Source organism: Anomaloglossus baeobatrachus, chromosome 2 (assembly GCF_048569485.1).
Source record: "Anomaloglossus baeobatrachus isolate aAnoBae1 chromosome 2, aAnoBae1.hap1, whole genome shotgun sequence".
Classification (NCBI taxonomy): Eukaryota; Metazoa; Chordata; class Amphibia; order Anura; family Aromobatidae; genus Anomaloglossus; species Anomaloglossus baeobatrachus.
The window spans coordinates 214,346,350-214,359,994 of NC_134354.1; the positions used below are offsets into that span (position 1 = coordinate 214,346,350).

General features: G+C 47.0%; 1 protein-coding gene across 1 annotated transcript in view; it reads right to left on the reverse strand.

Moving 5' to 3' along the window:
- AP4B1 (adaptor related protein complex 4 subunit beta 1) overlaps nucleotides 1-13,645 on the reverse strand; it is a 68,731-nt gene that overhangs the window by 54,198 nt on the left and 888 nt on the right. The window contains exons 2-3 of the mRNA XM_075335602.1: nucleotides 8,077-8,247; nucleotides 4,248-4,472 (exon numbers count right to left, since the gene is read on the reverse strand). Coding sequence (XP_075191717.1) covers nucleotides 4,248-4,472; nucleotides 8,077-8,247 — 396 coding nt within the window. The remainder of the gene's footprint in view (nucleotides 1-4,247; nucleotides 4,473-8,076; nucleotides 8,248-13,645) is intronic.

A 13,645-nucleotide genomic window follows, 5' to 3' on the forward strand; every position in this document is an offset into this window, starting at 1 on the left:
CTGTTGGAAGGTTTGTAGGGCAAGATACACTGCTCTGTGTTCAAGAACATTGATCTGAAGGGTGGACTCTTGCTGAGTCCACGTACCCTGAGCGCTGTAGTGGAGAGAAACTGCTCCCCACCCTGATAGACTCGCGTCTGTCGTAACTATCGCCCAGGATGGGGATAGGAAGGACCTTCTTTTTTAACCAAGAGGTGGGAAGAAGCCACCACCGTAGAGATTCCTTGGCCGCCTGAGAAAGAACGACGACTCTGTTGAGGGACGTCGACTCCTCGTCCCATTGGCGGAGAATGTCCCATTGTAGTGGACGCAGTAAAACTGCGCGAAAGGAACTGCCACCATTGCTACCATCTTACGTAGGAAGTGCATGAGGCGTCTCAATGTGTGCGACTGGCTCTTAAAGAAGAGCTTGCAGCCCGTAGTGAATGCTGTTTGTCTAGCGGAAGCTTCACTATCGCTGAGAGATTAAGAAACTCTATGCCTAGATATGTTATCGATAGGGTCGGGGTCGGATCTGACTTTGAAAAGTTGATGATCCACCCAAAACTTTAGAGAGTCTCCAGCGCAACGTTCGGGCAGTGTTGGCATGTTTCCTAAGAGAGTGCCTTGACAAGTAGATCGTCTAAATACGGGATCACAGAGTGACTCTGAGAGTGCAGGACTGTGACTACTGCTGCCCTGACCTTGGCGAAGACCAGTGGGACTGTCGCTAGCCGGAAGGTAGAGCTACGAACAGAAGGTGTTCGTCTCCTATAACGAAGCGTAGACACGCTAGTGCTCTGGATCAATCGGCACGTGTGGATAAGCATCCTTGATGCCTAATGATGCTAGGAAATATCCTTGGGACCTTGAGGCGGAGTGATTCCATCCGGAACCGCCTGGTGTCCACGAGCTTGCTGAGCATTTTTAGATCCAGAACGGGATGGAACGGCCCGTTGTTATAGGTACCGCAAAGAATTTGGGGTAAAAACCGTGACCTTGTTCCTGAAGAGGAACGGGGGTCATCACTCTTTCTGCCTATAGAGTGCACCCTGTTTGCAGAAGAGCAGCGGCTCGGCCGGGAGGTGGAGAAATTCTGAAGAATCGAGTTGGAGGACGAGAAGTGAGCTCTATCCTGTACCCGTGAGACAGAATGTCTCACACTCAATGGTCATTGACCTATGGCAGCTAAATATCGCCAAGGCGGGAGAGCCTGCTACCGACCGAGGCCGCAAGTCATGAGGAAGCCGCCTTGGAAGCGGGTTTTCAGACTGTCGATTTTTTGGGCGTGACTGAGCCCGCTAAGAATCTGAGCTCCTCTGATCCTTTTGAGTCCACATTGGACGAGGAAAAATGGGACCTGCCCGAGCCTCGAAAAGGCCGAAAACCCCGACTGCCTCTTGCTCTGTTGGGGTTTGTTGTGTCCGGGCTGAGGAAAGGATGAATCCTTACCCCTGGACTGTTTAATGGTTACATTCACCAAACAGTCGGTCCGCAGAAAAAGGCAACTGGTAGGCAACCTTTTTTGGAAGCAGAATCTGCCTTCCATTCACTTAACGAGCAGACCAGGCTCTGCTTAAAAACACGGAGTAGCGGAGGCTACCGCCGCACGGTTCGCAGAGTCCAGGACAATCTGAATCGCATAAGAAGCAAATGCAGACATTTGAGAGGTTAAGGATGCCACCTGCGGCACAGATGTACGTGTAACCGTGTCAATCTGTGTAAGACAAGCTGAAATAGCTTGGAGTGCCCCAAGGGAGAGAATGCCGGAGCCAACAGCAGTTCCATCTCCCACTGCAACTATGGATCTAGCTACAAGCCTGGAGATTGGAGGATGCCGCTTGAGACACTGGGTCCAGTCCCTGACCAAGTCAGGGGACAGGGATAACGTGTATCCTAAGCCGTTTGGAGAAGCGCATATCTGGATAAGCGTGGTGTTCCTGGACTGCCTCTCTGAAGGCAGAGTGGTCCAGAAAAATACGTGAAGCTGACTCCTCCACTGGAGGAGCTGTGAGAAATAACCCACATTCTATAGATGGACGCTATAAGATTATTTACTATGGCGTCACGATCAGGTGTATCCAGATTGAGAGCGGTCTCAGGATCAGAATCCTGAGCCGCTACTTCCGCCTCATTACACAGCGAGTCCTTCTGCTAGGACCCTGATGAAACCGAGGCCGCTCATAGTGAGCCCGCTTAGGCTGTCTGGGACTGACGTCCGTGCAGAGCCGTGACTCTGGGATGCGTGTGACATTCCCGGAGCTGTTAGTTGTTCACACTGAGGGGGGCCATGGATCAAAGATTCAACAGTGCCCATATTGTGAGAGACATGTCCGGACTGCTAGGCTTCTAGTATCATAGCCATAGTCTCAGAAAAACTGTCAGTAAATACTGCAGACACCGTCCTCATCCCCTGGCCATTAGTGCATACAATGGGAGTCTATGTAACCTGCCGGCCGTATAGCCGTACATGCTGTATCAGCTGTATAGAAAAACATGTGGTTCTGCACCTTTGTTTTACACAGAGAATATGCTGATAACTCCTCCGCATAATCCAGGAGGGTATATACAACGTGCGACCAAACAGTGCAATGTATATAGTACAAGCATATCTATAAGTGCACTTCTGCACTAGTGGGGTTAGCACCACAGGTGCTGCTTAACGCCTGTTGCAGCGATTGTGTGACTATCAGAATGCCAGGGTCTTCCACACTTGTCTCTGTTCGTACAGAAACTGACACTAATGGCTGCCGGCGTCCTTGTAGAGAAGGAAGCCGTGGGCGTGCCTGAGAAAGTGCGGGAATCCGGATTCACAGTGCACACAGTGAGAGGGGTGGAGTATGCAAAACATACTCCAGCTCTCAGCGCTGCTGTGCTATGCAGCGTCACGCCCCTACCCTGACTGTCAGGGCTGTGGGCGGTAACGAAGGGAGACTAGGCCCAGAAGCCGGGGACTCGAGTTAACAGCGCGGCCGCCGTAAAAGCGCGGGCCGCGCTGAAGTCCCCGGCGCACCATAAGTGCCAGCCGCGCCGCAGTCCCAGCGGCCGGCGCGATCGATTCCTAGAAGTGGCCAGCGTCCCGCCCCTCTCCTGACTGGCAGGTCTGGGGGCGGGAACGAACGGAAGCAGGCCGCAAAAGCCGGGGACTCTAGTTATCAGCGCGGCCGCCGTAAAAGCGCGGGCCGCGCTGAAGTCCCCGGCGCACCACAAGTGCCAGCCGCGCCGCAGTCCCAGCGGCCGGCGCGACCGATGCCTAGAAGTGGCCAGCGTCCCGCCCCTCTCCTGACTGGCAGGTCTGGGGGCGGGAACGAACGGAAGCAGGCCGCAAAAGCCGGGGACTCTAGTTATCAGCGCGGCCGCCGTAAAAGCGCAGGCCGCGCTGAAGTCCCCGGCGCACTACAAGTGCCAGCCGCGCCGCAGTCCCAGCGGCCGGCGCGACCAATTCCCATAAGTGAGCCTGCTTCAGCGAAGCTGAATGAGGCCATGGCACAGGCGCCGCAGCGCTGATGTCCCCCGGCGCACTACAACACCCAGCATGCTGCGGTGTGAGCGCCAAATGCACGGGGACACAGAGTACCTTGAGGAAGCAGGGCCATGTCCCTGATGTACTCCGCTCCATCCAGCATCTTCTCCAGGGGCTGTAGATGGAGCACGGTCTCAGTGCCTGGAGACCGGTAAATCCCACTTCACCCAGAGCCCTGTAAAAAGGGATGGGGAAGGAATCAGCATGTGGGCTCCTGCCGCCGTACCCGCAATGGGTACCTCAACCTTACAAACACCTCCGACATACAGTGGGGTGAGAAGGGAGCATGCTGGGGACACTATATGTGTCCTCTTTTCTTCCATCCGACATAGTCAGCAGCTGCTGCTGACTAAAAAGTGGAGCTATGCGTGGATGTGTTGCCTCCTTCGCACAAAGCACAAAACTGGTGAGCCAGTGATCCCACTGGGGGTGTATAGCCAGAAGGGGAGGGGCCTTACACTTTTAAGTGTAATACTTTGTGTGGCCTCCAGAGGCAATAGCTATACACCCAATTGTCTGGGTCTCCCAATTAGGAGCGAAAAAGAAAACTGATGTGTGAAAGTAGCCTAAGGCTGTTACAGGTGAGGGCACCCACGGACGGACCGGGTATTGCAGTCTGTGTACAGACTGATAGTGGCGTGTGGATTCAGATACCTGTAAGAAGATGGAAGATGCAGAGAAAAACTTTTCCATGTATGTATTTCAGTACAAGTAACATATAATTTAATCTTCATAAAATACTGACCTGAGATTGCACATGCTCCGTAGTGCCAATCCTCTCACCATAGGGTTGGCGTCCGAGCAATCCTTACATAGAGTGTTGATTGTTAATAAAGCCAAATCTGGTTTTTGGGGGGCATATGTGCACATATATAAGTAAACCAGTTTCTTTTGCACAATATCTACAGTAGCACTGGCTTTAACCATCTCCATAAAGACGCTGGATACATCCACGCCAAGAGTCATGTGCCTTAAAAAAAGAACATTGGGTATAATGTCAATACTCAGCTATCATAAGTTCAATCCAGAGTGTATGAGAATGATGTCTGTGTCATAGGGCTCATACAGTCGTCCGTACAAGTCTGTCTGATCTCGGACCACAACGCACAGACTGGCCGCAGGTCTCTCGAATGGATCATGACAGCTTCCCAATATTTCTGAGGCTGTGACACTAGGGTCGGGAGTGCTGCGGGCAGTCCGTGCTTTGTGGTCCCAGATCAGACAGACTTGCACGGGCGTCTGCATGAGCCCTTAGTCTGATAATTAAAGGAGTTTATGGAAACTTCTTCCATAGAAGCTGACCACAGTTACACAAACTAGAAAGTTGACTGTACAAGACAAGTTCTTATTTTCCTGAAGAGCTTTCTGATATTTTTACCATCATCATCCTCATCAGGAGAGAGGAATGCACAATATTAATTTGTAAAATTATTTCAGGAAAATGGCACTGCGCATGCTAAGTTTGCTCAGTGTCACCGCCATTTTACTGAAGCCCACCATGAAGTCAATCTGCACAAGCGCTGCCTACAGCTAGGACAGCACCAGGGAGAATTTTAAATAAGGAAGAAGAAAAGACACCCAGAGGCAGCAGAGGGGCCGGAACAGAGGTGAAGACCCTTCCATTAGTTCTGTTCCAATGCACTTGCATGCAAACTTCAAAGGCAAAAAACGGATTTCTTCATCTCAGGTATCATTTCAATCAGTATGGCAGCGCCAATATAGCCCTGTCTGTACATTACTTAATAAAATGCTGCTGACAGGTTCTCTTTAAAATGATGACTATTTAGACTGATTGCCTAATTACCGTATATGCCGGCGTATAAGACGACTGGGCGTATAAGACGACCCCCAACTTCTGCCCTAAAAATATAGAATTTGGGATATACTCACTGTATAAGACTACCCCGCTCCCAAATGAAAAAAAGTCTGCTTTGATTGCAACATGTTAATTTTAATTCCGCGAGAGCCGTACAATATGTTTTTAAAGGGCCATTGACAGATCAATCGCTCCAATGTTCACTTAGTACAGCAAGGAATGCTCCTCCCTGCTGTATAAAGCCACAACTGGACTGAAACAATGGTACTACACTCTGCTACAAACAGACACACACAACTCTGCTACATACAGACAAACACACACAACTCTGCTACATACAGACAAACACACACAACTCTGCTACATGCAGACAAACACACACAACTCTGCTACATACAGACAAACACATACAACTCTGCTACATGCAGACAAACACACACAACTCTGCTACATGCAGACAAACACACACAACTCTGCTACATACAGACAAACACATACAACTCTGCTACATACAGACAAACACATACAACTCTGCTACATACAGACAAACACGTACAACTCTGCTACATACAAACACGTACAACTCTGCTACATACAGACAAACACATACAACTCTGCTACATACAGACAAACACACACAACTCTGCTACATACAGACAAACACACACAACTCTGCTACATGCAGACAAACACACACAACTCTGCTACATACAGACAAACACATACAACTCTGCTACATACAGACAAACACACACAACTCTGCTACATGCAGACAAACACATACAACTCTGCTACATACAGACAAACACATACAACTCTGCTACATACAGACAAACACATACAACTCTGCTACATGCAGACAAACACATACAACTCTGCTACATACAGACAAACACACACAACTCTGCTACATACAGACAAACACACACAACTCTGCTACATACAGACAAACACACACAACTCTGCTACATGCAGACAAACACACACAACTCTGCTACATACAGACAAACACATACAACTCTGCTACATACAGACAAACACATACAACTCTGCTACATACAGACAAACACATACAACTCTGCTACATACAAACACATACAACTCTGCTACATACAGACAAACACGTACAACTCTGCTACATACAGACAAACACATACAACTCTGCTACATACAGACAAACACACACAACTCTGCTACATACAGACAAACACACACAACTCTGCTACATGCAGACAAACACACACAACTCTGCTACATGCAGACAAACACACACAACTCTGCTACATACAGACAAACACATACAACTCTGCTACATACAGACAAACACATACAACTCTGCTACATACAGACAAACACATACAACTCTGCTACATACAAACACATACAACTCTGCTACATACAGACAAACACGTACAACTCTGCTACATACAGACAAACACATACAACTCTGCTACATACAGACAAATACACACAACTCTGCTACATACAGACAAACACACACAACTCTGCTACATGCAGACAAACACACACAACTCTGCTACATACAGACAAACACATACAACTCTGCTACATACAAACACATACAACTCTGCTACATACAGACAAACACATACAACTCTGCTACATACAGACAAACACATACAACTCTGCTACATACAGACAAACACACACAACTCTGCTACATACAGACAAACACACACAACTCTGCTACATGCAGACAAACACACACAACTCTGCTACATACAGACAAACACATACAACTCTGCTACATACAGACAAACACATACAACTCTGCTACATACAGACAAACACATACAACTCTGCTACATACAAACACATACAACTCTGCTACATACAGACAAACACGTACAACTCTGCTACATACAGACAAACACATACAACTCTGCTACATACAGACAAATACACACAACTCTGCTGCTCTGTGGGGCCTGCACCCGCGGCTCGGCGGGTACAGCACCCGCGGCATCGGCGGGGGGGGGATTGGCAGGGCATACATCTGGGGGGTTAGAAGCAGCTCACTAGGGCCCATAATGGGCACAAGTCCCCCTGTGTTAGATATCTCCCCCATAGTGCTGCCCATGGCCCCTATATAGATCGCACAAGTCCCCCTGTGTCAGATATCGCCCCTAGGCTGCTGCCCAAAGTAAAATAAAACCCTCTTTCCTTATCTCCTGTCTGGCTCCGTGCTTCTGTTCTTCCACTTCCTGGTTGTCAGTGCGGTCATGTGATCGGCACAGCAGGCTGAGCTCTCTGCCTGATCACAGTGGAAGCAGGGACACGGGGAGAAACGCTGCAGGGGTAAGTTAAAGCTTTTTTATTTTAGAATGAGCAGCAGCCTAGGGGCCAAATCTAACACATGGGGGACATGTGCGATCACACTGGGACGCAGGCTCATAGAATATGCACCGCTGCCCCAGCCCCTCACTGCGTGCGATTTCAGCACCATTGGAGATGGACAGCGGCTGTGCATATTATATGAGCGGGTGCAGGAGATCAAAGGATGCAGGCCGCAGCGTTCCCCTGTGCTCCAGAGCTGCTGCCCCCACCTCCCCTGGACGCTGCCGTGTACATACACCCCCCCCCCCCCCCCGTATATCCGGCGTATAAGACGACCCCCCACTGTAGCCATTATTTTAAGGGGGTAAAAAGTCGTCTTATACGCCAGTATATACGGTATACTGCACTAACTGTACTATAATACCGTTCAGTAATTCACTGTCGACGGTGCCTGTCTTACCGGATGACCTTGTGGATGACATTTCTGTATCGCAATCTGTCTCCTTGGATGTGGGGATTAGCCAACGCTTTCTTCAGCTCCCTCACAGCATCTTCAGACCCCAGGTATGGCATCATGAACACTGTCCTTGTCCACGATTTAGAGGACAGCCTGACACACCATTTCTCAACACTGAAAAATGTAAAGAAGTGTTTTTACAATCTGCAGAACCACTTAGAAAACACTAGAAAAAGGCAAAACAATATTCTTACAAATATCAAAAATAATTCCTCTACTTCTGAATTGAATCATCTTTAGCCATTTTCTTCATCACACAGTACAGTAAAGGGAACCTGGCACCAGATTTGTGCCCTGTAAGCAGCAGTCACCACCAGTGAGCTCTTATGTACAGCATTTTAGAAACCTGTATATAAATGTCCAGGCCGATCTGTATAGCATAAATAACAACTTTTATTATACTCATCTGCGGGGCGGTCGGCCCGATGGGTGTCGCTAGTCTTGATCCGGCACCTCCTGCCTTCTTGCGATCACCGTTCTCCTTCCCTGCTCCATGTGGATGACGCGTCCTACATCATCCACACAAAGGCTTCCATCGTGCTCCTGCACATGCACACTTCTCTCTGGTCTACTGAGGGCAGATCAAAGCATTGTAATGCGCATGCGCGGAACCTCAATGCCAGCTATTGTGGATTAAGTCGGCTAAGTTATCCACACTAGCTTCAGAAGAAAGGAGGACAAAGATGGCTGAAAGAGGAGGCGCCGGTACCGGAGAACGGAGACGCCCATGTGACCCATCTGCTCCGCACCGACCGTTTAGGTAAGTATTATAAAGTGTTTTTTATGTTCTACACAGCCACCTGGGTTCTTATATACAGAATGTTAGAATGCTGTATATAAGGGCCCACTGGTGGTGACCGCAGGTTATAGGCCCCACATTGTAGGTTCCCTGGCTACGTTTAGTAACCATACTAGTGTCACAGCTGTGTACGTCGCAGGACAATAGGCCGTCCACACATTGTGGTTTTGCTCTGCTTTTTAAATTAAAAGCTGCTTTTAACAATATCAGCAAATGCTATGAGACTCCAGAAATCTCATGCACACAATTGCTTTTTTTTCCTTACTGAATTGGGAAAACAGCTGTGTTTTTAAAAACCTGTACCATGTAATTTCTTGTTTACAGCGTTTGGTGAATATCACTAACTTTATTAAACATGTACTGTAAATAAATAACATATAAGGCTACATTCACACTTGCGTTGTTTTGCATCAGTTGCAATCCGTCGCCTTGAGGAAATACGGTATCCTGCAATATATTTTGCAGGAATCCGTTTTTTCCCCATAGACTTTTATTACCGACAGATTGCGACTGATGCGCTTGCATTGCATCCGTCCCGCGACGGATCCGTCGTGGAGTGACTGTCATCGGGTGGGAGCAACACAAAATGCAACGTTTTTTGTGTGTGGCAGATCGTTTTTTTACTGTGAGCATGCCCACAGTAAAAAACCATGATCGACTGTAAATTCAGTTCCAGCGGCCGGAAAGATCAGCTGATCGGCCGGCTTTTGTGTACGATCAGCTGACGGGCACATTACTACAGGACGGGGACAAAGATGGGCACATTAATACAGGATAGAGACATGGATAGGCACATTAAGACAGGATGGGGAAAAGGATGGGCACATTACTACAGGATGGGGACAAGGATGGGTACATTACAACAGGATGGAGACCAGGATGGGCACATTACTACAGGATGGAGACCAGGATGGGCACATTAATAGAGGATGGAGACAAAGATAGGCACATTACTACAGGATAGGGACCAGGATGGGGACATTACTACTGGATGGAGACCAGGATAGGCACATTACTATAGGATGAGGACTAGGATGGGCACATTACTACAAGATGGAGACCAGAATGGGCACATTGCTACGGAATGGAGACCAGGATAAGACACATTTCTACAAGAAGGGGAACAGGATGGGGGACATTACTAAAAGATGAGGACCAGGATAGGACTATTAGTGCAAGATGTTGGCCAAAATTACTATATGGTACTAATTGTAACACGATATTACTTACAAAATGGGGATAAAATGTAAAAAAAATCAAAATAACTGATCAAAAATATTGAAAAACTGTGATCCAAAAGGTATATAATAAAAAAAATGGTACCACTAAAAATGTCACTTGGCCCAGCAAAGAATGCAGCCCCCAAATTATTTTTTTTTCTATTTGCGGCTCATATATGTAGCCGAGTTTGAGACCCCTGCTGTAGACAGTGGTTGAATGAGAGTGTTACATGGAAAACAAGTGATGCAAGACAGGTCACACTACTTGTAAATGGTGACTATGATTATGTCCCACTGTATATGCCATTCCACCTCTCTGCCGGTATATGTAGGGTTGGTGTTTAGCCTTCACATGGTGGTTTCCATGTAACACTTCCATTCAACTACTATCTATAGCATGCCTGCTACATAGAGATTAGTGTGGTCCAGACTTTTCCAGGCACGGAGGAAACGTCATTTAAGTTATCTTAACTTTGATAATATAGGTTATATTTTAATATTATCCGTCCACCTAGGTCAGTGAGCCTTTTAAAATTTGTGGAATATTTTAAGTCTTAAAGGTCCTCTACCGTGATATTTGTAAGGATATATGACCGTTCCCAGAGTGCAGCAGAGATGATTTGGTCACAAACCTGTACCTGCTGTAAGAGCCAGAAGAGAAGTACGTGAGCTTGGTAGGGGAGGAGGCCTTTGTCTTATTGGACTCTACTGCATGCACTTTATTAAAATATTAATGGTAGAAAATCTCTTTAAGGCCTCCTTCACACGTCCATGCAAAACACACACGTTTTGCATGGTCCGTGGTATAGGTGTGTATGTGTGTACGTATGTCAGTGTGTGTCTGTTCAGCGTGTGCTGTCCGTGTGAATCCACATAGCACACGGATAGCATGCACTTATATACTCACCTGTCCCCGACGCTGCTGTCTCTGACACTGCTGCTTCCAGGTCCGCGTTGCAGTAAGCATGCATGACCACAATGAGCGGGCCCGGAAGCAACAGCAGCGCCGGAAACAGCAGCGGTGGAGACAGGTGAGTATCAAAATAATTTAATTTCAAAGACACATGTTTTCTCCGGGACGTGTCACACGGATCACATCAAGGATGTGATATCAGTGCTGCCAGAGAAAAATGGACATGTTGCTGTGTGTAGCACACAGACACGCGTGTGTCTACACGGACACGCACCCGAGTTAAAACACGGAGGTGTGCCAAGACCCACTGATTTTACTGAGTCTACGTGTGTCCGTGTCTCCGGTACCTGCGAAAACAGACGTAACACGTACTGGAAACATGGACATGTGAATGAGGCCTAATAGTGATTAGCGAGCAATAAAAGTGCTCATTACTCGAACTTAGAAGGATGGAAGCTCAGACAGGCTCAACTCAAGTAACAAGTTTAATAGAAGTTAATGGGAATCTCAAGCATTTTGCCTCAAGACCCCCGGTAGGTCTGAGAGGGGCAGAAAAATTCCTGGATTGGATGGAAACAGAGCTCAAATGGAATGGGATCAGAATGGGGAAGACGCCTGGACGCATCTCTGACTCCCAGGTCACTGCTGAAAATAACGTTGTCAGCGCATTACGCCATTTTTACGGACTGACAAAACATACAAAACAAAAAGATAACATGGATATTACCAGATAATATGTTAGGAAACATTCTTTCCTATATAATGGCTTATATAAAAGGCAAATGGAGAAAAGAGAAAAACAAAAAAAAAACACCTCCTCCATCCCTTAGACTATGTTCACATGCTGCGTTTTTGCACGGTCATTGCTTTCAATGGTGAAAAATGCTGAAATAATTGACATGTTGCTTCTTTCAAAAATGCAACAGTTTTCCATTTCAGTAAAAAAATAAAAAAAAACAACAAAACAATCGTGTGCATGAGATTCATGAAATCTCATCGCTTTTGCTCTTACTGTAAAATCAGCTTTTAATTTGCATATAGCATAGGAAAAAAACGCAGTAAAAATGCAACGTGTGAACATAGGAATTTCAAAAAGACCTTTCATGTAATAGCAATAGCCAAATGCTATACATGTACTATAGGTCAAATCACCACCACTAACACAAAGGAAATATAAAATAAATATGTTATTAAATATTATTAAAAATAAAAAATAGTTCTCAAGTGAAATTACAGTATCTAGGGTCAATATATTAGAAGACAGGGTTTCTCAAAATGGCAACAGCAGAAATTGATGGCAAATAAAAGACCAAAACAGGAATCACATTATAAATAATCAAAACATTTCGACAGAAATTACATGAAATAGTATGAAAATGGCGATAGAGCAGTAATATGTAAAGCTATGAAATCGGACTTAGAAATTCATGTGATGCTGTTATAGCATGAAGCCATCAGTATAAATAATAGTCCTGTGACCGAAGTGGCATGTTTGCATAGGAAAGGGTTAATGTAATAATTACCTGTATCCAGTCTGTTAGAACTGCATGCCTGTGTCCCGACGCGTGTTTCGTCATAATCCGACTTCCTCAGGGGGGGGTTTGATGTATAAGTGATCCCCTGAGGAAGTCCGATTACAACAAAATGCACGTCGGGCCACAGGCATGCAGTTCTAACAGACTTTGAATACAGGTAATTATTGCATTAACCCTTTCCTATACAAACATGCCAATTTGGACACAGGACTATTATTTACACTGATGGCTTCATACTATTTCATTATAGCTGTCCGCAGGTCTGTCATATATGGCTGTCAGCAAGTTCTGGCTGGCAGACCTATGGCGGTCCGTCTGTTCTGGCCAGCAGACCTATGGCTGACCGGAGGTTCCGGCTGGTCAACCTTTGGCTGTCCGCAGGTTCTGGCTGGCAAAGCTATGGCTGTCTGCAGGTTTGTCATGTATGACTGTCCCTGGGTTCTGGCTGTCACAAGAATAACTGTCCGTAGGTCTATCAGATATGGCTGTCAACAAGTTCTGATTGGCACACCTATGGCTGTCCGCAGGGCTTTCATATATAGCTGTAAGCGGGTACTGGTCGGCACACCTATGGCTGTCCGAAGGGCTGTCATATATGGCTGTAAGCAGGTTCTGGTCGGCACACCTATGGCTGTCCGCAGGGCTGTCATGTACGGCTGTCATCATGTTCTGGCCGGCACAACTATGGCTGTCCGCAGGGTTATCATATATGGCTGTAAGCGGGTTCTGGTCGGCACACCTATGGCTGTCCGCAGGGCTATCATGTATGGCTGTAAGTGGGTTCTGGTCGGCACACCTATGGCTGTCCGCAGGTCTGTCATATATAGCTGTAAACGGGTACTGGTTGGCACACCTATGGCTGTCTGCAGGGCTATCATGTATGGCTGTAAGCGGGTACTGGTCGGCACACCTATGGCTGTCATATATGGCTGTAAGCGGGTACTGGTCGGCACACCTATGGCTGTCATATATGGCTGTAAGCAGGTACTGGGCGGCACACCTATGGCTGACCGCAGGTCTGTCATATATGGCTGTAAGCGGGTTC